This window comes from Artemia franciscana, chromosome 1, assembly GCF_032884065.1.
Source record: "Artemia franciscana chromosome 1, ASM3288406v1, whole genome shotgun sequence".
Classification (NCBI taxonomy): domain Eukaryota; kingdom Metazoa; phylum Arthropoda; class Branchiopoda; order Anostraca; family Artemiidae; genus Artemia; species Artemia franciscana.
In genome coordinates, this window is record NC_088863.1 from 38,779,127 (window position 1) to 38,805,663 (window position 26,537).

General features: G+C 34.8%; 1 protein-coding gene across 1 annotated transcript in view; it reads right to left on the reverse strand.

Moving 5' to 3' along the window:
• LOC136029308 (hatching enzyme 1.2-like) overlaps positions 1–26,537 on the reverse strand; it is a 103,646-nt gene that overhangs the window by 57,933 nt on the left and 19,176 nt on the right. Inside the window, exons 4-5 of the mRNA XM_065707578.1 lie at positions 25,437–25,515; positions 12,239–12,460 (exon numbers count right to left, since the gene is read on the reverse strand). Of these exons, the coding sequence (XP_065563650.1) occupies positions 12,239–12,460; positions 25,437–25,515 (301 nt within the window). The remainder of the gene's footprint in view (positions 1–12,238; positions 12,461–25,436; positions 25,516–26,537) is intronic.

Consider the following 26,537-nt stretch of genomic DNA (forward strand, 5'->3'; position numbering starts at 1 on the left):
AAAAAACTGAAAAATAGAAGAGAAAAAGAAAACTAATAAAATTAAGAATAAAAATAAAAAAAAATAAAAAAGATAAAAACTAAAAAAAAAGTAAGAAGAAAAAACGAAAAAAAATTAAAAAAGCTAAAAAAAAAGGTAAAAACCAATTAAAAACTAAAAAGAAAAAAAGGAAAAACCGCGCAGTTAGATGAAGATCCACCTGGACAGCGAGAGTCAAAACATATCAAAACTGAAAATGATAGCGATGATGATTGGGTTTGGGATTTTGACTTGGATAAGGTCATCAATGCCTACCAGATTTTAGTTAAAAAAAAACAAAGGTTCGGCGATATGTATTTCATAGTGAAGCTGAAAAATAAAAAAGAAAAAGAAAACTGAAAAAAGAAAAAATGTAAAAAACATGACGACAGGGACACAGGGAATATAAATGACGACCAGGACACGCTGAAAAATAAAAAAGAAAAAGAAAACTGAAAAAAGAAAAAATGTAAAAAACATGACGACAGGGACACAGGGAATATAAATGACGACCAGGACACGCTGAAAAATAAAAAAGAAAAAGAAAACTGAAAAAAGAAAAAATGTAAAAAACTAAAAAATACTAAAAAGAAAAAACACTCAAAGAGAAATTACAGACCGGGACACTCAAAGAGAAATTACAGACTGGGATTACTAAAAAGAAAAAACACTCAAAGAGAAATTACAGACCGGGACACTCAAAGAGAAATTACAGACTGGGATACCGGGACACAAATGACGACCGGGACACAGGGAATATATCTTTTATATATATAAAAATAAGTTGTCTGTCTGTCTGTGGATCTTTGGATCAGGTTGACGTCATGACGTCAAAAACTACAAAAAAACTAAAAACTAATAAAAAAAAATAAAAAAGCTAAAAAACTAAAAAAACTAAAAAACTAAAAAACTAAAAAAACTAAAAACTAAAAAAAAAACTTAAAAAAAAGGAAAAAACTGAAAAATAGAAGAGAAAAAGAAAACTAATAAAATTAAGAATAAAAATAAAAAAAAATAAAAAAGATAAAAACTAAAAAAAAAAAATAAGAAGAAAAAACGAAAAAAAATTAAAAAAGCTAAAAAAAAAAGGTAAAAACCAATTAAAAACTAAAAAGATAAAAAGGAAAAACCGCGCAGTTAGATGAAGATCCACCTGGACAGCGAGAGTCAAAACATATCAAAACTGAAAATGATAGCGATGATGATTGGGTTTGGGATTTTGACTTGGATAAGGTCATCAATGCCTACCAGATTTTAGTTAAAAAAAAACAAAGGTTCGGCGATATGTATTTCATAGTGAAGCTGAAAAATAAAAAAGAAAAAGAAAACTGAAAAAAGAAAAAATGTAAAAAACATGACGACAGGGACACAGGGAATATAAATGACGACCAGGACACGCTGAAAAATAAAAAAGAAAAAGAAAACTGAAAAAAGAAAAAATGTAAAAAACTAAAAAATACTAAAAAGAAAAAACACTCAAAGAGAAATTACAGACCGGGACCCTCAAAGAGAAATTACAGACTGGGATACCGGGACACAAATGACGACCGGGACACAGGGAATATAAATGACGACCAGGACACAGGTATTTAAGAATATCGTTCAAACACAAATTTTTAATTATAAGAAGACCGTTGAAAGAGAAATTTCTAATTTTAAAATGACTGAAGAACCTACAATGGCAACACCTGAGGAAGCTGCTCAAAACGAATGTATTCAAGCCGAAGTAGCTGAGTTGGTAAAGTGTTATGTTTCAGGTTCTAGGTCCGAGAGGCTCCAGGTTTGAACCTTGGCTTTAGCATTAATACAAAAGAAGAAAAAAACTAAAAAAGGTAAAAACTACAAAAAAACTAAAAAGAAAATATATATATATTTATATTTTATATATATATTTTCTATATATTGTCTGTCTGTGTAACGATGACTCTGGTCAAACATTTTCAGATCAATTGCTGGCAATTGGAAACGAAAAGCTCCCAGTAGTGGGAAAGCCAAGAATGTTGTATATTCGCAATTTTCACGTAGTTTGAAACTCATATATAAATCTATCTATATTCACAGGTGGGACACAGGGACACAACTACAATGGCGCGTAACTAATATGGAGCGTAACGACTTACGCGCGCGGGGGGGCTTGGGGGGGCGCGAAGCGCCCCACCAACTAGGTGTTGGGGTGGCGCGAAGCGCCACCCCAACAGCTAGTATATATATATATATATATATATATATATATATATATATATATATATATATATATATATGTATATATATATATACATATATATATATATATATATATATATATATATATATATATATATATATATATATATATATATATATATATATCTATATTCACAGGTGGGACACAGGGACACAACTACAATGGCGCGTAACTAATATGGTGCGTAACGACTTACGCGCGCGGGGGGGGGGGGCTTGGGGTGGGGGTGCGGAGCGCCCCCACCAACTAGGTGTTGGTGGCGCGAAGCGCCACCCCAACAGCTAGTTCTCTATACTTTTTAATGTAATCTAGCCGGAAGGAAAAACAACGCCAAGAAAAGAGTTCTTTTGAAATGTTAAACCCAAATCGAGAGTCATAAATCTGCTTATTATACCACTTTTTTCCTTAAACATGGTTAGTATTTTGAATTATTTTTCCTTCCTTGTTATTGATTTCATGACAAATAAAAACTTTCTATTACATAAAAGCCAATTTATGTAAAGTTCAAACGACACTCTATCCATTGGTGCCAGCAAGGGGGGCAAGGGGCCATTGCCCTCTGGAAATTTCGGCCTATAAAGCAATTACAAAGAAACCAAAGAAAAAAGAGCAAAATAGGAAAAAATCATGGGGAAAATGTGTGTTGCCCTATTGTTGGCTGCCTTCCAATAGATTTTGACCCTTAATAAGGAAAATGTAAGTTCTAATTTGTGACTGAGTGACCCTTTTTTCGTTTTCCACAAACATTTTTTTTATATGATTTGGTTTGAGTAAAAAAAATCTAGTGTTCTTCATAGTAATGAATGGTAAGTAAATAACGATCCTTGTCAATAAAGAAATAATAAGAGACTAACTGATGATAAAATTCAATCGAAAATCAGGTTTTTTTATTGTGATCCTAAATATGTATGTGTTTATTAGTAATTAGTGCAGTTACAAGTACACATGAAAGTTCAAATAATTAAGGAAAACACGAGGAAAATAACTAACTAAGGGGCAATCTCGGTAAAAATATGCCGTCAACGTTTGCTTGCATTGCAAGAGTACCCATGTGATAGATGAAGCCAGTATAAGAAGAAAAGTTTCCCCTAGATGGAATGCTGAGAAATTTTGTATTTTCCCCGTGAACGGATATGTTTTTTGTGTTTTATTATCATTTTTTTTCAGGAGTGATTGTATTTATCTAATTGTTACTTTGAAAAAGATTCAATTTTTTACAGTTATGAAGTATAAAGGTGTCAAATATATTGTTTTTTTTTATTCAAGGATAAATTAAAAATATCAAATTAAAAATTTGTATTTGACTTCCTTAATCTTAGTTTTAATGTTCTAGTTCAAGCTACTTTGATTGTGCGTTACTTTTTATAAGCAATTGAGTCTAAAGGCATTAAATATTTTGGTGTTTGATTATCAAGTTCAAAACTGTTGACATTGCTAAAAAATATCCGTCCAACGCTTCGGCATTACTCAACAGAACTGAATGCTGGGAGTTTATATTTTAGTTTTTGTAAGTAGGCTATCGTTTTGTGTTTTTTTGTTGTTTTTTTTGCAGTTTGTTGCTTTTTTTATTTTTATATATTTTTACTTTAATTGGCGTACTTTTTCGATTGCCTTTAGAAAAATGTTTGTCTCTAAGCTTTATTAACTAAGAAAACAAGTTTTTTCAACTGAAAGCAAAGAGAAGCAATAAAACTTAAAACTAACAGAAATTATTGTGTGTAGGAAAGGGGTTGCCCTCCTCCTCAACATCTCACTCTTCACACTACAGTTTTTCGGCAGTTTAAAAAAAATTGCTTATTGTTCTAATTAAACGACCCTTGTGATTCAGGAGTTGTTTTTAAAGAATTGGGAAACAATTTAAACTTTAGCGTAAAGACAGAGGAGTTGAGGAGGGGCAACCACCTGCATAGTAATAATTTATGTTCGTTTTTAGTTTTATTGTTGCTCTTTTCAGTTGAAAAAACTTGTTTTTTATTTAATTTCTGACTGTTTTTTAAGTAACGCCAGGATACCTCACTCCACCTTCAGGGAAAAATCCTCCTCCAACAGAAATATCCTCTGGGCAATTCAACCCTGTCGAAAATTCACCCCAGACAATTACCCTTCACTCTTCCATACCTAAAATAGAATCGGTAAAGAGAAAGCAAGACATACAAGGAAATTCCGGATAGGAATTCTGGCAAATTCACCCAGTGTAAAACTTCCCCTCTAAATTTCGACCCCTGGAAACTTCCTTCTCCATGGAAAATTCTCCCCGGGCAAAATTCTCTCAGCAGAAAATTGTTCTCCCCTTCATACTCGAAAAACTTGTCCCCAGGGACTGTAGGGGGGCATTTTATCTCAAAAGCCATAGTTTTGGGGCTTTTCAACTGCGCTGAACAAAAATATTATCTCAAAATTTTGATCGGACGATGGGAAAAAAGTGGCGCGGTAGAGTTTTCTGCCTACTTAAAAAGGGCACTGGGACTTTTCAGTTTCGTTCGAAGGAGCCCTCTCTTGAAGTTCTAGACCCATTGGGTTGATGCGATCACCCCTGGGAAAAAACAACAAAAAAACAAATAAACACACATTCGTGATCTTTTTCTGAAAAAAATTACATAATTCCACATTTTTACAGATATGAGCTTGAAGCCTCTAGAGCAGGGTTCTTTGATACGTTGAATCTGATGATGTAATAATGTTCATTAAAATTATTTGATTCGAAGGGATTTTTTTCCTTTGTTCAAAAATAAGTCAGTTTTTCTCAAGCTGTCAAATTTGATGGGTAAGACTGAACTTAATAAAATTTATATCTTTGGAATCAAACAGTTCGTGGTAACGAACTTCAGTAAGGAGCGACCCGGCTCAATAGTAACCGAAACACTAAAAAATAAAATTTTGATACCAATAGTTACATCAAAATGTTCGCATTTTAATGCAAATTTTAAATATATTCAAGTTTTATCAAGTTTTGTCTTACTCATCAAAAGTTACGAGCTTGAGAAAATTTACCTATTTTAGAAAATAGGGGAAAACACCCCCTAAAGTCTTATAATCTTAACGAAATTCTCACCATCAGATTCAGCGTATTCGAGAACCTTATAATAGAAGTTTCAAGCTTCTATCTACAAAAATACGGAATTTCGCATTTTTTGCCAGAGGAAAGATCACGGATGCGTGTTTATTTGTTTTTTTGTTGTTTTTTTTTCAGGTGTGATCGTATCGACTCAGTGGTCCTATATTGTCGCGATAGGGATCATTCTAACGGATATTAACAGTTCTATTGCCCTTTGTAAGTGACCAAAAAATTGGAGGGCACCTAGGCCCCCTCCCACGCTCATTTTCCCCTTAAATTCACCAGATCAAAATTTTGAGATAGCCATTGTATTCATCGTAGTCAAAAAACCCAATAGCTATGTCTTTGGGGACGACTTACTCCCCTACAGTCCCCGTGGGAGGGGCTGCAAGTTACAAACTTTGACCAGTGTTTACATATAATAATGGTTATTGGGAAGTGTACAGGCGTTTTCAGGGGTACTTTTTTGTTTTTTTTTAGGTGGGGGGAGAACTTGAGTGGGGGTTACATGGGAGGATCTTTCCATGGAGGAATTTGTCATGGGGGAAGAGAATTTTAATGAAGTGGGCGCAGGATTTTCTAGCTTATTTAAAAAAAAAACAATGAAAAATAAAGATGAAAAGTTTTTTCAACTGAAATTAAGGAGCAGCAATAAAACTTGAAACGAACAGAAATTATTACGCATATAAGGGGTTTACCTTCTTAATACCTCACTCTTTACGCTAAAGTACCTTTAGTATTTTTGACTATTTATTCTACGGCCTTTGTGATTCAAGGGTCATTCTTAAGGAATTGGGACAAAAATTAAGCTTTAGTTTAAAGAGTGAGGTATTGACGATGGGGTGATCCCCCTCATATACGTAATAAAAACATGCGAATATAGAAGTTCGTTACGTAAGTTAATTCATAAGTTACGTATATTTTTACTAATAAAAAGGCTCGTAAAAAATGAAAAGTTATAGTTGTCTTTTTAAATAATCAAAAAATTGGAGGGCACCTAGGCCTCCTCCCCGCTCCTTTTTCTCAAAATCTTTGAATTAAAACTATGAGAATTAGCAAAAAAAGAAATATTGATATGCAAATTTCGTTTAATTTTAAAACGTTCAGAAATTAAATAAAAAAAAAAGTTTTTTACCTGAAAGTAAGCAGCGACATTAAAACTTAAAACGAACAGAAATTACTCCGTATATGAAAGGGGCTTTTCCTCCTCAACGCCCCGCTCTTTACGCTAAAGTTTTTTACTGTTTTATAAAGTAGAGAAAAGAGAAAGAGTCAAACACTAGCGTAAAGAGCCGGGTGTTGAGGAAGAAAAGCCCCTTTCATATACGTAGTAATTTCTGTTCTTTTTAAGTTTTAATGTCCGCTCCTTACTTTAAGGTAAAAAACTTGTTTTTTTTTTTATTTAATCAGCATAATAAGCCAATTCCTTGGATATATCTCTTGATGTCAAGATTCAGATTTTTAGAGCTTCGGTTACGATTAAGCCGGGTCGCTCCTTACTTACAGTTTGTTATGACGAACTGTTTGATTATAAAATAAGAAGGTGTTTTACATTCTTTAGTCTTCCTGCAAACTTCTTAGATACTGTATATAAATTTTGCTAATTTTTTACTTCCTTCTTGTGTTCTGAAGGAATTTTGAGACGAGTCATATCCATTTTTTAGCCATCTATTATGGTTTCAAGGCATCTAATAACTAGTTGTGCTTCACAACATTTTTCTTCTGTTCCATCTTCCTTTGCGCTGATCATACCTACCTTTTCTCTTTTGATACAAATTGTCACAATGGCTTGAACATTTTAACTATATTTTTTATCAAATTTTCATTCTTTTTTATTTCGCATTTTTTAATCGATCATCCAGTATTCAATAATGGCATTTATGAGTCCACTTTTTCTATATTTTTAGAAATCTAGGCTTTAGAACTAGCACAGATCTTTATAAAGGCTGAAAATGAGGACGAAATTTTCTGCCAGGTTAACCATTTGCTTTTTTTTATCATCCTATGAAAATAGCCTCAAACTATTTGGAAATGTGTTTTCTTTTGGTTTTCTTCTGAAACATTACAAACTGGTTAACTGGACAGATATGCAATATAACATACATACTCTGAGTACTTGATTTGTTTGGTAACGAAACTGGAGAATCGTAACCCTTTATTCTGTTGTCTCTGGAGTGGCAATAGAATGCTTCTAATGTATTCGAATAAACAAGTGGGCAATAATTAAGGTAATAATGTACTAAGCTGAAATGGACGGACCCCAATGCGGCACAAGGTAAAATAATCTTTAGGTGACGCATCAATCCAATATTTCTGCTTACTTTCGACTGAGGATAACTAATACAGTGCTTGAATGACAGGTATTCATTCCATGGAAATTCCTAAGTAATATGTAAAAAGCTAACACGCTCAATACACATGTTATTTGAAGCCTCAACTGACTGGAGTCTAGGACAAGAAGGTGACGTCTGAGATTAAATAATAAATTTCTTCTTCTGAGAATTGGCTGTCAGACGATTACACTTAAACCACAAAAGGATTCTATCAATTGACTGACATATATTTTGCCAAAGTATTAGATCATTGGGTCCAGAGACACTACACCCCGTATCGTCTGCAAACAACACTTTAACTCTGAGATCCTGTGATGACTCACTCAAGTCGTTGATATAAACCAAGAAAAGCAAGGAGCCAAGTACAAATCCTTGAGGGACCCTAAAGTTGTTTGGCTTCTACACTGTTCTTTATGTAGAGTCACCATTGGCAACAAATTGTGTCCTGCATGTAAGTGCGATATAATTAAAGAGTAGGCCTGTCTTCTTATCCCATAATGATGCAGTTTATGGTCTAAAATACGGTGGGAAATCGGTTTGAATACTTTTTTGATGTCAAAAAACAAATTTGCTGGAATATCACCCTTATCTAAAACGTAATTTTTAGTAATTATTACTAAACGTAATTTCCGTAATTACTAAAACGAAATTTCCTTCTCGTAATTTTAAATTGATTCCAAATTCGTCCTCTTCAAGGTAAAGTCGTAGTTAGGTGCCCAAAAATAGCATGAAAAAAAGACTTTCCCCTGGGCCAATTTGCATGGTCTATTAAAAAAGTGCTTTGAATTTACGTTTGAATGAGCTCCCTCCCAATTATCTTGGACCTTGGGTTTGATACGATCATCTCTGGGAAAAAAGAAGAACAAATAAACATACATCGACGATGTTTCTTCTGAAAAAAGGGAAATTCCATATTTTGAAGACTGGAGCTTCAAAGCTTTATGGTAGGGTCCTCTTATATCATGTATCTAATAACGGGATCAAACAGTTCGTGGTAACGAACTGTAGTAAGGAGCGACCCGGCTCAATAGTAAACGAAACTCTAAAAAACGGAATTTCGATGCTAAAAGATATATCAAAAGAATCGGGTTTTTATGCTGATTTTAAATATATAAGTTTCATCAAATTTAGTCTTTGTCATCAAAAGTTACGAGCCTGAGAAAATTTGCCTTATTTTGGAAAATAGGGGGTAACACCCCCTAAAAGTCATAGGATATTAAATGGTGCGAAAATCGCACCATCGCATTCAGCGTATCAGAGAACCCTATAGAAAAAATTTCAAGGTCCAATCTACAAAAATGTGGAATTTCGTATTTTTTGCCAGAAGACAAATCACGGGTACGTGTTAATTTGTTTTTTTGTTTGTTTTTTTTTCCCAGGGGTCGTCGTATCAACCAAGTGGTCCTAGAGTGTTGCAAGAGGGCTCATTCTATCGGAAATAAAAAGTTCTAGTGCCCTTTTTAAGTGACCAAAAAAATTGGAGGGCACCTAGGCCCTCTCCCACGCTCATTTTTTTCCCAAAGTCAACGGATCAAAATTTTGAGATAGCAATTTTGTTCCGCATAGTCGAAAACCATAATAACTATGTCCTTGGGGATGACTTACCCCCAACAGTCCCTGGGGGAGGGGCTGCAAGTTCCAAACTTTGACCAGTGTTTACCTACAGTAATAGTTACTGGGAAGTGTACCAACGTTATCAGGGGGATTTTTTTGGTTTGGGTGTGCGGTTCAGTGGAGGGGACTATATGGGAGGATCTTTCCTTGGAGGAATATTTCATGGGGGAAGAGAAATTCAATGAAAAGGGCGCACGACTTTCTACCATTACTATAAAAAAAACAATGAAAATATAAACATGAACAAGTTTTTTCAATTGAAAGTAAGGAGAAGCATTAAAACTTAAAACGAACAGAGATTATTACGCATATGAGGGGCTCTAAAAAAACTTTAGCATAAAGAGCAAGGTATTTAGGAGGAGATAAATACTTCGCTCTTTATGCTAAAATTATTTAAGTAATTTCAACTATTTATTCTACGGCCTTTCTGATTCAGGGGTCATTCTTAAAGAATTGGGATAAAACAAGATTTAGTGTGATGAACAAGGTATTAACGAGGGGACCAACCCTCTCATATATATAATCAAAAATATAAGAATATAAAAGTTTGTTACGTAAGTTAATTCTTAAGTTACGTATTTTTTTTACTAATAAAAACGTTCGTTAAAAATTAAAAGATCTAGTTGCCTTTTTAAGTAACCGAAAAATTGGAGGGCAACTAGGCCTCCTTCCCCACCCCTTATTTTCAAAATCGTCTGATCAAAACTAAGAGAAAGCCATTTAGCCAAAAAAAGAATTAATATGCAAATTTCATTTTAATAATTTATGTACGGAGAGCCAAAATCAGACATGCATTAATTCAGAAACTTTCAGAAATTAAATAAAAAAAACGAGTTTTTGAAATGAAAGTAAGGAGCGACATTAAAACTTAAAACGAACAGAAATTACTCCGTATATGAAAGGGGCTTTTCCTCCTTGACACCCCGCTCCTTGCGCTAAAGTTTGATTCTTTCTCGCAACTCTACTTTTTAAAACAATAAAAAACTTTAGCGTAAGGAGCGGGGTGTCGAGGAGGAAAAGTCCCTTTCATATACGGAGTAATTTCTGTTCGTTTTAAGTTTTAATGTCGCTCCTTACTTTCATTTCAAAAAACTTGTTTTTTTATTTAATTTTCAACAAGATCGCTTGCTTTTTGGGAGTGTTTCCTCTTTTTTGGAAATCCGACAAATTTTCTCAGATTTTTGGTTTTGGGTGAGAAACAGCAAACTGAAAGACTTTTACATATTTAGAATCAGCATAAAAAGCTAGTACAGCCGGTGTAACAATTGTCATGAAAATTCCATTTTTAGTTTTTAATGAATATTGGTCCAAGTCACTTTTTACTTCCATTTTTTTTTTTATCACAAAGTATTTGATAAGATTCTCTTGAGATGAATTTTTTTGGACCTATTCATTCATTTTTTTTAGTTGGATTGGACAATAACAAGAAAGAGGGTCAATTTGACAGTCGGAATTTCTTCTAATCTTTTTTTTCTTTCGCTATTCTTTTCTTCTTTTTCTAAATGTCTGAATATATAAGGGAATCAAGTTCGAGGAGAGGAATTGTCCTGTTATGAAAGAGGTACAATTTACATGGCCGTTATAAAATCAAAACGTTTTATCTTTGCAGCCAGGATGATTTTTGAGTTCTACTCCTTCTGTAAACTACTTTAAGGCGTAGAAAACTGCATAAAGACAAATCTACATCTATTTTAATCTACGGAAGCTATAGATCTTTCTGTAATTTTGGTGTGAGTTTGATTTTCTTTTAAGATTAAAAGCATAATAGTGAAATATAGTATTGATTAAATGAATTGATTCCTTTGCCAGGAATTCTTGTCGTTTAAAATTTTTCCGTATTTTGTTTCATTTTGTATTCAATTTAGTTGCTCTTTTTATTTCAGATTTTTTCTTAAAAGTATTTAAAAATAAACTTATTCCTACGAAAAAGATTTCCTGAAAAATACTCCCTGTCACCCGACCCCCACTGATATTTTGACGTCCCCCCCCTCTGAAAAATTTCCCATTAGCTCTTGACTCTATCCGCTGGTATTCTGAGGAATCGATAGCGGCACTCCTACTAGTAGCAATTTTCACTCATTTCAAGTTTTACTTTATTATTTTTTTTAATTTCTGTTTATCATTTCTTATGTTCGTTTTTTTAACATTCATAGTTATTTCTGTTCGTTCTAGGTTTGGCTTATTATAGAACCCTTTTTGGTCATTTTAGGCTTTAACATTGCTCGCAACTTTTCTTTGATAATTTTTTTATCTCTTTTAAATTTTGTGGGTTAAAAAAATTTAAAGAGACTTATAGAAAAAAAAGAACTTGTATCTTCAAGGTAGTTTTGCTAGTTAAAAGTTGCTAGTCTTTTTGTAGAAAACTGTGGAAAATGTAGAAAATTTGGCATTGAAAATAAAACTGCGGTATTTAAAACATCAACGGTAGTTTTTGAAGTAATATGTTGGTCTGTTTAAGCAATGCTTCGAATCATGTAAGCAATCAATGACAATTGATATTCATGCTTTTGGAAGGATTGAACTTAAAGGGAAAAACTGTTTTAAAAAAATTTTTTGTTTGGCTAATGAAAGAAACTTCATTGCTTCAAGCAGTCTGAAAATATGAAAAGGAATCCCTGGAAAATTTGAGTAATATCTATTTTTAATACTATAACGAAAAAGAAAATATTGGCCAAAATATGATTTGTTAAAGCATAAATAATACCTAGCCTTCAGAAGAGTTGAGCGGTGGCAGCCTCAGTCTTTATATCATTTGAAGTCTCATTTAATTATTCATTCTAATCTATCCTTGTTATTTTTTTTCCTTCTTCTTTTTTTATTTAGACTTGTTACCTAATTTAGGTTAGTTCACTAAATCGATCTAAAGGTAAAGCAGAAAAAGGACATTTGACGAAAAAATAATGAACCTGTATTTCCATTTGCGTTATTCAATTTTCTTTTACTTTTACGATATACTGCAAAAGCAATTTAACATCAGTACTGAATGTAGCTTACCCAAAGAATGGAGCACCTCATGTATGATGACTCCAAAGAAAAAGCAGTTTTCCGTGAGAGACACCAATTGCTTACCACCCTGCCTTCCGATGGTTGAAAAGCATCCATCTACTGGCTCAAAGCTCAGATAGTCAGTCTCCTCTGTTCGGTTAACAAATTTGATGCAGGTTCTTGATTCAATGTCATCTAAAGCGATTTGAATCATCCGTTCATTTTCAATACCTGCAAATAATGGCGGGTGACATTGAGCAGTACTGGCATATCTATAGTTTTGATTTCTCTTATCAATACGTATAATAATAATCGGAAAACAACATTTGACACCTTCTGATTTCGATACAATAAATTAATAAAAAAAAACAATTAAACGACTTATTTCTTCCGTATTTGAATGGACTATTTCAACCTGTTTCCATTCCATCGTCTTTTTTAGATTCTTGTAGCAGAGGAAGATGCATAAGGAGGGGCGTGGTTGTTTTGGAAAGAGTTACTTCCCCCTCAAAAGTAGCCTATATGTTCTATTTCCACTTTACTTTGCCTAGTATATTTACATTACCTTATACTTCCCTTATATTTTTGTATATTTAACCTGTTTCGCTGATAGAGAATGTGGAGGGGGAGGGGCTAGTTGAATCCTGCAGACCAATTTTTGATGCATTCATCATAAATGTCCTACAGATATATAGTAGGTTTCATATACAAGGTAGTAAGGGTGTTACCCTATTATTATTACCATTATTGTTATTATCGAAAACTTAGACAACTGAGTCGAGCCTCAGGCTGCAAAGGACCATTCCCCATATCTCGAAAATATAGCACTTATTGCTGATGGACTATTGTTGCTCCATCAAGTCTGGTATTTAGAAAGGAGGCTGGTCTATCTCTTTTCTCCCTCTGTAAACCAGCTTTCTTCGGTTGTGAAAACGTTTCCTCCCAGTAAATTCTCCCACGGAAAATCCCCCCAAAAAATACCCTCTTAGAAAATTCTCTCTGGATAATCCTCCCATTCTCCCGGTTATTTCCGGATGCTCATTAGAAAGAAAATTGAAAGTTTTACTCACCTGTTTAAATAACAAAAAAAATTGCCACGGTAGAGTAGTATTCTCTGCCATTTTCAGGTGTAAAATGATAATTTTGGCCCAAAGGGTTCTATAAAGCCATCGAGGAAAAATTTTAAGATAGGCAACTGGTTTAAATTATCAAAAAAACTATCAGTTGAGCTTTTCAGTTTCAGTGACAGCAATACCGCACGGTGGAGCACTCGATCCTAAAGATTTACTTAGTCAAACAGTTCGTGGTAATGAACTATAACTAAGGAGCGACCCGCCTCAATAGTAATTGAAACTCTAAAAAATGGAATTCTGATACCAATTGGTATACCAAAAGAATTGGCCTATTATGCTGGTTTCAAATAAATAAGTTTCATTAAGCTTAGTCTTACCCATCAAAGGCAACGAGGATTACATAATTTGCCTAAATTTGGAAAATAGGGGGGGAATACCCCCAAATATTCAACGAATTTTTTAGTTTTTGGCAAGAAGAAACATCACGGATGCGTGTCTATTGTTTTTTTTCTTTTTCTTTATTGTTTGTCTGTTTTTCCCAGGGGTGATCGTATCGACCCAGTGGTCCTAGAATCTTCAGCTAGGACTCATTAGATAAAAGTAGAAAAATACAAATTAAAAGTTCGGGAGCCCTTTTTAAGTGACAAAAAATATTGAAGGGTGACTAGGCTCCCTCTCACGCCTTTTTTCAAAATTGTCAGATCAAATTTTGAGAATGTCATTTTGTTCAGCATAGATGAAAGACCGAATACCTATGCCTTTGGAGATAATTTAAATTTAAAAAAAAAAACAACTAGTTTTTTAGCTGAAAGTAAGGAGCGATACTATAACTGAAAACTAACAGTAATTACCCCGTATATGAAAGGGGCTGTTCCCTCCTCAGCAAACCCCGCTCCTTACGCTAAAGTCTGATTCTTTCTCTCAACTCTACTTTTTAAAACAGTAAAAAACTTTAGTGTAAAGAGCGGGGTGTTGAGGAGGGAACAGCTCCTTTCATATGCGGAGTAATTTCTGTTTTAGTAAGTTTTAATGTCGCTCCTTACATTCAGTTAAAAAAAAACTTGTTTTTTATTTAATTTTTGAACGTTTTTGAATTAATGCATATTTTGATTTTGGCTCTCCGCACATAAATAATAAAAACGGAATTTGCATATTAATTTATTTTTTGGCTAAATGACTTTCTCATAGTTTTGATCGGATAATTTTGAGAAAAAACGGAGCGAAGGAGGAGGCCTAGTTACCCTTCATTTTTTTGGTTACTTAAAAATGCAACTAGAACTTTTAATTTTTTTACGAACGTTTTTATTTGTAAAAATATACGTAACTTACGAATTAACTTACGTAACGAACTTCTATGTTCGTATGTTTTTACTGCATATATAAGGGGGTTCACCCCCTCGCCAATACCTCACTCTTTACACTAAAGCTTAAATTTTGCCCCAATTCATTAAGAATGGCCCCTGAAACACAAAGGCCGTAGAATAAATAGCTGAAACTACTCAAAATACTTTAGCGTAAAAAGCAAGGTATTAGGAGGAGGTGAACCCCTCACATGCGTAATAAATTATGTTTGTTTTAAGTTTTAATGCTGCTCCTTACTTTCAGTTGTAAAAACTTTTTCATATTTATTTTTTCTTTTTTTTTTTAATGCTAGAAAATTGCATTTCGTAAGTCGTCCTCTAAGACATAGTTATTAGGTTTTTCGACTATGTTGAACAAAATGCTTATCTCAAAATCTTGGTCCGGTCACCTTGCTGTTGGTCTGTCTTGTGGCAAAAAATACAAAATTCCACATTTCTGTAGATAGTCGCTTGAAACTTCTACTGTATGGTTCTCTGATACGCTGAATCAGAGGGTGTGATTTTCGTTAAGATTCTGACACTTTTAAGGGGTGTTTCCCCCTATTTTCTAAAATAAGGCAAATTTCTCAGGCTCGTAAATTTATATCGGTAAAACTAAACTTGATGAAACTTGTATATTTAAAATCAGCATTAAATTCTTTCGATGTAACTATTAGTATCAAAATTCTGTTGTTTAGAGTTTTCGTCATTACTGAGCCGGTTCACTCCTTGCTACAGTTCGTTACCATGAACTGTTTGATAACAAAACTCCCAGGAGCCCCTGGTGAAAGGTCTTAAAGCTAAAAAAAAATTGTCCATTGTTTACGTACATAATTTGTTACTGGGGAGTATGCATACATTTTTCTTTGGGGGGGGGATGAATTTTCTGCTCCACGGGGAGAAATTTCTTGGGACAGGGAACTTTCTATGGGGTGAGTTCTTAGAGGAAATTTTACACCGGGGGAATTTGCCAGAATTCCTATACGAATTTCTTCTTATGTCTTGCTTTCTCTTTGCCAACTCAATTTTGCGCATAAAGATGTTGATGGTAACTGTCCAGGGTAAATTTTTACCAGGATTGAATTTTCTAGAGGATATGTCAAGGGGGAAGGGAGATTTTCCGTTGAGGTAAAGCCAGATTTCCTGGCATTATCAAAAAACGATCAGAAATTAAAAGAATATCTTCTTTTAAATGGAAGTAAGGAGAAACACTAAAACTTAAAACGAACAGAAATTATTAGGTATTTATCGGGGTTGCCCCTCTTCAACACCTCGCTCTTTACGCTTAATTTCGAATTTTGTCCCAATTCTTTAACGGTGACTCTTGAAACACAAGGTTCACTTAATTTGAAACATTGAAAGATTTTTTTAAATTTCTAAAAAACTTTAACGTGAAGAGAGAGGTGTTGAGCAGGGGGCAACCCCCCCCCCTCAAATACGTAGTAATATCTTTTAATTTTAAATTTCAATGTTACTCCTTACTTTCAGTTTGAAAAAGAACTTGCTTTTTTATTTATCCCTACAAAATAAACGGTTAAAATATGCATTTATTTTAAGCTTCCTTTAACTAAGTTTATTTATTTGTGGCTTGATAATATACTGACGGTGGTATTTAATTTTGCATAACGAGAAGGTTCAGTGGATTTTTCTGTAGATGAGAAGAGTGTACTTCTATGCTCAAAAACTATGCTTTCATACCTGAATTTTCAAAAAAATTTCTAATAAATATCTACAATTTTTTGTATTTACAGAAGAAGATATGTGGAAAGGAGATAAAATAGGAAGATTGAAGCTTACATTCAGATTCCTACCAACACAAAGGCGGAAAAGCGGAGGGGGAATCGTAAAGCGTCTTACCACCCTCCCTCCTTAATAATACGTTACTGTATTGTGAAGAAAATCACTTTAGTTAAATAAAGTACAAAAATAAACGCCAGAAACTAAGGGTGCGGTCACCCGCACCAACCTTGTGGGCATTACCCATATTTTTTTTTACAAAAAAAAACGTGCCAGACAATCCCCGCTGAAAATTTCCGTGGAAAATTCCTCCGTAACATTCTCTTCGTATTTAGAACTCTACATCCGCAACGAAAGAAAGACAAATAAAAAGAAACCTGGAGATGACTTAAAAAAAAAATTCTTCCCGGACAATTTTCTCCTCATTGAAAATTCTCCGCCAGGAAACCCTTCCCCCTCCCCGCGGATATTTCCCCCATGAAAAATGTCCGTGTTTTGCCCAATAACAAATACTATCTGTAAATAATGGACAAAACGTAAAACTTACTGCTCTTTCCCAAATGGATGTGGGGGGATGGTTATTTCATCCCTAGAGGCGTAGTCATTGGAATTTTCAACTATTTTGAAGCAAATGGGTACATAAAAATTCTTTCGGATGCCTTTGAGGAAAAAAGGGGCATGTGAAGGGGGCTAGTTGCCCACCATTGTGTTTGATTACTTAAGAGGGCCCTTGTTAAATTTTGTTTTGAATGAACCCCTCTCCAGATCTTCTGGGAACCTTGGCTCAACACGATCGTTCCTGAGGAAAATAAAAATCTACATGCATCTGTGATCTTTCTCTGGCAAAAATTCACAGTTCGAAATATGTGAGGATGAGAGTTTGAAACCTCTACAGGGGTGTCATTTGATTGTTTTGTAGTTGGGGAGGGGGCATATGCCTCAAAAGGTATAATTTAATACCAAGATATTTCAACTCTCGTTGATTCTTCATATAAATACAGATTTAGTCCTAAGAAAGGGGGTGGAGTAAGAAATTCATATAATATAGTCCGCCTTCATTTTCGGAAAAATTTCTCTTCTACACTGTTATTTTAAAAGTATTAAGCTAGCAGAATCAATTTCGTGTAGGAGAGGGCATCTCCAACCTCTCCCACGTAAACGTAGACATTTCGGATTATACTCATTCAATCGGAAATTGAGACTCCTACTCCTTTTTTTTCAAGTCTAAAATGATTGGAGACTAACCATCCCCTTTCCTAAGACTGATTCTGATATCTGGTCCTTTTGTTACCCCTTACGACATTTGATCGGCATGAAATTTCAGGGGAGAAAATTTCTGAAGGGAATTTTTGCGTGGGAACTTTTTATGGGTGAAGGAGTTTTACAGGGGGAATTATCTGCTGGAGGAATCAATCTAGGGGGATTTTCCATGGATAATTTTCAGGGGGAAATTATCCAGAGGGCTCCAGTCCCTGCTTTTGTCCCATGATCAGACACTAGGCGGGACGGCCAGTGGCTGGACAGTGACTGAAATTTGCAATAGTAGGCTTATATTTGCGTCTACTACTTCCAGGGAAACCACAAGAAGGCTGTTACCGTCACCCCGAGACGAATTCTTATTCAGTCATTTTCAGTAATTTATCGCTAACTCCGCAGCCACCATATTGCAAAAACTCTTTCACCATGCTATCAGCACTAGAGATCTTATTATTTTCCGATCTTTTTAATACTTTTCCTAACTTCCCTCGCAAAAAGGTCTTTTTCAATTTCAAATTCTTAAAACTGTTTTACAGTGGGACAATTTCTGCTACCTTGCCGTCCACTTTTGAATTCAATTCTTACAATGGCCACCTATATCATCATAAAATTCCGAGCATTAGTCACGTTATGTGGGAAGCTTTTGAATTTTTTCACTCGACTATGCTTACAGAAAAATTGATCACCCCATGTTTGTGATGTGGTGTGAGGGAATCTTGGGGTAATCTTGGTAGGGTTAAACTTAGTAGGAGTAGTCTTGGTAGGGGTAGGAGTGATGCGAGCAGTAGCAGTAGTGTTAGGACCAAGTGACTTTTGGGGTGCTAATATTTTCCGCTCACGGTTTGAAGATTTTCTGTAAAGTTAAGTATCCTAGAGCCTCCTAATGTGAAACCTCCCATAAGATGTATTTTTCGCGACCAAATTTAAGAGTATTGTGTAAAATGTAAGGTGGTAATACGGTCCAAAACAATCTGCAAATTGTTATGACCAAAAATAAAATTCCACTACATTCCCATATGCTAATTCTTGGCGGGGGCAGGCTCAATATTGAGCTGTCTTATCATGAACAAATTAGTTTTGATTAAATCAGGGTGTAAAACTTTCCACCTTTTCACTTACAAATGTATCTTTATTGTCTGAAACAGTTTCGAACAGGTTTGTTCCACAGTCTCCTGTATTTATCTATGGGACCTTACGCTTTTCATCATTCCTGCAAGGCATCTTTTAGAGATATTAAGGTCTTTGAATTAAAATTGCGATCTTGAAACTCTTATCCATTTCATGGTGGATCACTGGAGTATCTGGGTAGAAAGGGCTAAAAAATAAGAGTGGTTCGTTGCCCTCTGACTTGTTCTTCAGTAAGACGGGATAAAATCCCTCAAATTATGCAATTGGTTGTCATAATCCCAAAAAATCTCATAATTTTTGACGACTATCAACCGTATAGTCACAATAATAATATATTAATAATCTGAATTTCAGTCATAAACAGCGCAAAAGCGCTGTTAATGTTTATTTGTTTTAGACCAGGGCACTTCGTATAGAATGATATATAGTAGTAACTTCGAAAAGCAGTCATTCGGTTGGAAACTGAAAGGGCTAGTGCCCTTTTCAATAGTTAAAAGTAGTTGGCCCACACTAATAATTTCCAAAAACACATCCAATAAAAAATTTGAGATAACCATTTTCTTTCGACATAATTAAAAGGCTTAGAAATTAAGTCTTTGAGGATGACAGCTCCCTCCTCCCCCCAAGCCCTCAGGGCAAGAGTTGAAAGTTATGCCCTGGGAACATATAAGGTTTTTATAGAAAGGGGTGATTTTATAACCTTCGGAGAGGTTATTCGGATTGGTAATCAGAAGTTATAGTGTTCTTTTTAAGATTCAGAGTGATCGGAGGGTGGATACCCCCCCCACATCTCTTATTTTCCCAAAATGCATCTTATAGAAATTTCAAGATGGCCATTTGTTGTCGTAGAAACTTCAAAAAGGCTCATTCAACTGGAAATTGAAAGGGCTATTGCCCTTTGTATAGTCAAAAGTGATTAGAGGCCAACTTCCATTCCCACTACCTGCAAGGTTAAGAACATTGAGATGAAACTTTAAAGAAGTGTCTGAGCATACAGGTTACCAAAAGGACATATCAGTAATACCATAGCAATGGACGATTGCATTAAGTTGAAAACTCCAGGACTTGATCAGAGGGATGTTCTACTGACAAAAAGACAATTGGTTAATGCTACTGCTGCTAGTAGTAATACCGCTATTCAATACTATGAATAGTAATATTAATGCCACTACTGTGACTACTATTACAACTAAGCCTAAGGGTATGAAGGTGAAATTTTCAAGGAATCTTGAGGGGGAATATCAACTGAATGGTAATACGTCGTCTCTATGCAGGTTGTCAAAAAGATGTAACAGCGATATCTTATAAACAGTCTGGTGTGTGAGGTTGAAATTACAAGGGGTTATTTTGAGGGATGTTGAACTAACCAAAAGTAAATATTTACATCCTAATCCTACTGCCTCTACTCATACTGCTAATGTTACTACTACTTAATACTTCTATTACTACTACTGACACTAAAGCTTAGACTACTACAATTAGTTCTACCGCTAGTACTACTGCTACAACTACTACTACCACCACCACTACTGCTGCTATTAAAACTAAAGATATTAACGCGAAAAATTTGGAATATATAGAAAATGTATCGAACTATTTCAAAACACGCTATGCCCATGCGGGTTGTCAAGTGTAATGCATCAGAAATGGTTCCAGAACGGCTGGTGGTATAAAGCTGAAACTTTCAGCGAGTGTTGATGGGTATGTTGAAGACACCAAAGGTGCTATGCGCATTCTGCTACTAATGTTGCTACAACTATTGCTATTGTGCACCTTAAGGGTATTAAGGTGAAGCTCTTATGATAGTCTTGCTAAATTCGCCTGAATACTTTAGTCTGGGTATCTTCATATATCTCTTTTGCTCTCTTTGAATCCTCGTGTGTACTGACCTCTATATGCATCATCCCACTGCATGGTGGATTATGTTCTGACCATTCAGTTTTAAAATAGTCTCTATTCAGATGCTAATATTCCATTTCTGGAAATAAATCTCCTCAATTTTGGGGTCAATAGAATTCATTCTACTTTTTTACTTTTTGAGGATCACAACGCTCATGGTTGTGGTTGGAATGGATCAACTGACACTGAACTTTCCATTTTATGTACTGATGAAGATGTCATCTCAAATATCTTCATCGGTACTCGCTGGTGGAGCTCCAAACTAATACCCGAGAAAAGTTTCTTCTGGTTTACCGTGGCAGTTTTACTCGAGTTAAAAAGGTAAATCAAGAAATTCCTTTCCCTGCCTGAGAGATCTCGACCTTGTTAGTATTTTTGAGATATTAGACACAAATCCCAACCTTCAACTAACACTACGGATTATAAAGGGAAACGTTTATACAATGTAGGCAATACTGGACTGGCTAATATCGATATATCTCGACTCAAAACAAGTCTCTGAAGTACAAAATTGTGAATTTTAAATCGAGGTTTACTCGAGTTAAAATGTCACTCAAGAAATTCCTTTCTTTGTATGACAGATCTCGACTTTGCTAATTTGTCTGGGGATGCAAATCCCAGTGCTCAACTAACATTGCAGATTATAAGGGGAAATAGCTATTCCATTTAGTCAACACTGAAGTGGTTAATATCAATATACAATATACATCACCTCAAAGTAAGTCTCTCAAGCCCGAAATTACAAATGTTAATGGGAATAACACAAAAGCAAATACGTATAAAAGTGCAGTAGGTTTATTGGCTAGATTGCAGCCGAAATGCTCCAGAAGGTGGGGTACGAGATTCTGCTGCCTCCTGTATTACTGTTCAAAGCGATAGGCCACCAGTATTACTGTTAAGCAATTAGCGTGCCAGTGATGGCAGTTTTATAGGCTTACATGTGTAGCCTATAAGTTATCTTACCTGATAAGGTTATCTTACTTCTCCTTGTTTTCCACTTTTTCATTCTCTTTTCTGGGGTTAAGGATCACCTCCTTAACACCTTATCACCTTATCAACATATATTTCTTCCAAATATATGTCATCCAAATGACGTATATAATGACAATATGTTTACTCAAAATTTGTCATCCAAATCGATTTCAAAACTGCAATTAATTTTAGTCCTCGCAGAGTTTACACTAGAGCTAACATCTATCGGAGGCAAACTTCGTGATTTTGAAGAATTCTAAGCTGTTTAGAGTGGACGTGAAGCATGTGTGCGTATGGCACGTTTTTGTGGGAAGATGAGCTGTCATTAATAATAAACTTTGATTTTAAACGAATGATTAAAAATATATGGGGCTATTTAGGTGGTTGTACGAGAAGTTGAGTTTCCTTTCTTGCCCTAGTTACCCTGTTCACAGATAGAATCAGATATACCTCCGACTTTATTTCAACAGTAAGGTGTGCGAAAAAATACACTTCTATTCCGTTTTCTAGGGTATAATCAGAAAAATGTTGAGATTCATGGAAAAATTCTTACAGATGAAGGATGACAGATTGCCAAAAATCATTTCTTTTGGATATCCATCAATTCTTTGGTCGCTTTCGATTGCCTTAGTATCTTCCAACGTCCTTTGATCCCTTCTAATTTCCTTCAGGGCTTTAAAATTTCTTTAGCTCCTTTTGACCTTTTTTACCACTTTCCGAGTTCCTCTAGCTCTTTCTGAAACTTTTTTGGTTCCCTTTAACTTCTGTCAATCCATTTTGATTTACTTTAGTTCTTTACCGACATTCTTGGCATTCTCCAGCCTCCTCTTAGTCCTTTGGAATCCCTTAGTCCTCTCCAACTTCTTAGTCGCTTCTAAATTCCTTTGGTTGCATTTAAATTTCTATAGCTCCTCTCAAGTCCCTTTACAGCCTTCCGACCTCCTCTAGTCCTTTCTGACTTTTTTTCATTCTTTCCAACTTCCTTTAGGCTTTTCCCACTAAGTCTTGACCTTTTCCTACAAACTTGGTCTCTTTCAGTATCCTCTAGTACCTCATTCTACCTTTGCATATTTCGAGATTCATACTTCCACCTGCACTTTCCGACTTCCGACTTCGACTTCTGACTTCAACTTCCGACTTCTATTCAAACAAATTTGGTCCTTCCAGCTTCTTCCATTCCCTTCTGACTTCCTTAATCCTTTTTTGAGTCTAATAGTGCTTTCCAACTTTGTTTTGTTACTTTGACATTTCTTAGCCCTTTCCAATATCCTTCACTATCCTCCAACTTCATCCAATCCTCTCTGATTTTTTTTAGCTTCTTCCAACTTACCTTGGTCTACACAGACTTTCATATTTCTTTCCGTTCCCTATGGCTGTTTTGAACTCTTTCAGACCCTTTCTACTTCTTTGGTTGCCTTCCGACTTCCTTTAGTTCTTTCTAACTTTGTTTTGGTTAATTCCAACTTCCAATAGCTTATTCAGACTTAATTTAGTTCTTTTTCGGCGTTCTTTGTCTCTTTAGCCCTTGGTCTATCCTAATATCCTTTAGTTTGTTTGAACATTCTTTACCCATTTCGTCTTCCTTTACTGCCTTTCACCTTTCTCAAGTCCTTTCTGGCCTTTTTCGATTCCTTCCAGCTTCCTTTAGTTCTTCTAACTTTTCTTTAGCCTCTTTTCACTTTAATCATTCCTTACAACTTCTTTTTGTTTATTTGATCTTACCTTAGTCCCTTCCAACTTAGTTTAATTCCTTCTTACATCCTCTAGTCCCTTCTAATTATCTTAGTCTCTTCTATCTTTCTTTAGTTCCTCTTATAGTTTTGTTATTCCTTACAACTTCCCTTAGGCTATCCTGACTTACTTTAGTCCAGGGCTCTTGGTCTCTTTCAACCTCTTCTATTCCTTTGAACCCCCTTTTGTCCCTTCCAACTTCGTTTACTTCCTTTCGGATCCCTCTATTCCTTCATTGCCTTTTTGTAGTCTCTTCAAATATTCCTTTCTGGCCTTTTTCAGTTCCTTCCAGCTTCCTTTAGTTCTTTTAACTTTTCTTTAGCCTCTTTTCACTTTAGTCATTCCTTACAACTTCTTTTTGTTAGTTTGAACTTTCCTTAGTCCCTTCCGACTTTGTTTAATGCCTTCCGACATCATCTAGTCCATTCTAATTATCTTAGTCCCTTCCATCTTCCTTTAGTTCCTCTTATAGTTTCGTTATTCCTTACAACTTCCCTTAGGTTATTCTGACTTGCTTTAGTCCAGCGCTCTTGGTCTCTTTCAACTTCTTCTATTCCCTTTGAACCCTCTTTAGTCCTTTCCAAATTCGTTTACTTCCTTTCGAATTTATCTATTCCTTCATAGCCTTTTTGTAGTCCCTTCAAATATTCCTTAAGCAGTTTTGAATTTCATAGGTCCTTCTAACTTTCTTTAGTTCCTTTGAGCTTTCTTTTCTTTTACCAACTTTCTTTACTGCCTTTTCACTTCCTTTAGTCCTTTCTGATTTGTTTTTTTCATTGCCTTCTAATTTCTCTTAGAATATTCAGACTTACTTTAGTCCTAATAAGATATTCTTAGTCTTCTATAACTTACTCTAGTCTCTTTGAAGTTTCTTTAGCCCCTTTAAAATTCTTTTACGGATATCCGACTTCCTTTAGTCGATTCTTTATATTTAGTTCCTTCTAATTTATCTTATGCTGTTCCGAGACTTTAGTCCTTTTCCAACGTTCTTAGTCTCCTCCAACTTCCTTTAGCCCCTTCCTTTAGACTTTCTTAGCCCTTTTCTACATTCTAAGTCCCCCCCCCCTTTTCCTTTAGTTTATTTTTGATTTTACCGTATATTTGAATCTTCTAGAGTCCCTTCCAAATTACTTTAGTCCTTTACCGACTTTCATAATCCCTTCCAACTTCTTTAGTATTTTATATTTTCCTTAGCCCTTTCCGACTACCATTATGGCCTTCCAACTTCATTTAGTCCTTCCAGGCCTTTTTTAGTTTCTCCAAATTTCCCTTAGGTTTGTCCAACTCCTTTAATTCCTTTTAACTCTCTTTATCTCTTTTCAGTAATTTAGCCACTTCTGACTTCTTTGAGTATAATTGAACTTTGTTTAATCCTTTTGGATTTATTTGCTAGTTTCTGACTTCCTCTAGTACTATCTGACTTTATTTAGTTTTTTTCTAACTTCTCTTGAACTTCTCTTCTACTCTGACTATTTTGACTTACTTTAGTCCTTTTCCTACTTTCATGGTCTCCTCCAACTTTTTCCGGTCACCTTTCCATTTGTGACACCTTGATTTTAATATTCAAATAGAATATAAGAAATTACTTGCATTGAAAATATCTTAGGCCTTGGACGAGAGCCTGAATTTGTACAGAAAAAAAATATAAACGGTTCAAAAATTTTTTTAGCAAAGGTTATAAAAGGTAAAATAAAACTGGCAAAAGATTAGCATAAATTTACCATGCCTATTTCGTGTAACCAAGTATTTAGGAAAAGTTTTGGAGAAGTATAACGTGATAATCACATCACGTAAGAATTTTACTTGACAAAGAACATTCTCAAATGTTATTGACGAGCCCTTATGAGCCAAAGTTACATGATATTAGGATTCTTAACTAGAGCCAAGCATAAAATTTGGGAATAAGGTAAGAAACGTCAAAGTAAGAGGAATCAAAGGTGCCCGACCAGTCCGAAATTGGTATTTAGATTTCTACCAACATTCATAAGCAATTAAGTATTTTCTTTTACAATTGTATTTCCTAAAGCAAATATTGAAATTTAATTTCTAATAAAACAAATATAAAATTACCGTACGAATTGTCGATCACATAAGGAACGATTCCATCGGTCCATTTTGCATATTCTGGTACAGAGGCTGCTCGCTTACGCTACAAGATAAAAGGAAAAATGTTTTACTCTGCCTGTACTCGAAACATAGCAGGGTTTTTTCAATCGAAGTTTCTATGGGTGAGTGTTGCAACTTTTAGTTTAGTTAAGACTTAAACTATTTACAAAAGATCCAAAGAGGCTTTATGTGGAAAATTAAGTATAAAAAACGAGCTTGTTTTAACTGAAAGTAAGGAACGACATTAAAACTTAAAACGAACAGAAATTATTCCGGATATAATAGGGCTGATCCCTCCTCAACTCCCCGCTCTTTGAGCTAAAGTTGACTCTTTCTAACAACTCTACTTTTTAAAACAATAAAAAACTTTAGTTTGAAGAGCAGGGCGGTGAGGAGGAGACAGCCCCTTTCATATACGGAGTAATTTCTGTTCGTTTTTAATGTCGCTCCCTACTTTCAGTTAAAAGAAATTGTTTTTTTTTATTTAATTTCTTAACGTTTTTGATTTAATGCAGGTTTTGATTTTGGCTCACCGTACATGACAAAACAAAATATGAATACTAATTTTATTTTTTGCCGAAATAGCCTTGTCAAAGTTTTGATCGGACGATTTTGAGAAAAAAGGGAAGGGGAGGGGGGCCTAGTTGACCTCCATTTCTTACTTAAAAAGGCAACTAGATCTTTCAATTTTATATACGAACGTTTTATTAGTAATAAATATACATAACTTACGAATTAACTCAAGTAACGAACTTCTATATTCGTATATTTTTATTATTTATGTGAGGAGGTTCGCCCCTCGTCAATACCTCGCTTTTTACACTAAAGTTTAAATTTTGTTCCAATTCTGTAAGCATGATCACTGAATCACAAAGGCCGTTTAATAAGAATAAATAGCTCTTTTGAAATTACTAAAAATACTTTAGCGTAAAGAGCGAGGTATTGAGGAGGAGACGAACCCCCTCAGATAAGTAAAAATTTCTGTATGCTTTAAGTTTTAATGCTTTTTCTTACATTCAGTTGAAAAAACTTGTTTTTATTTACTTTCTCATTTTTTCTAAATAA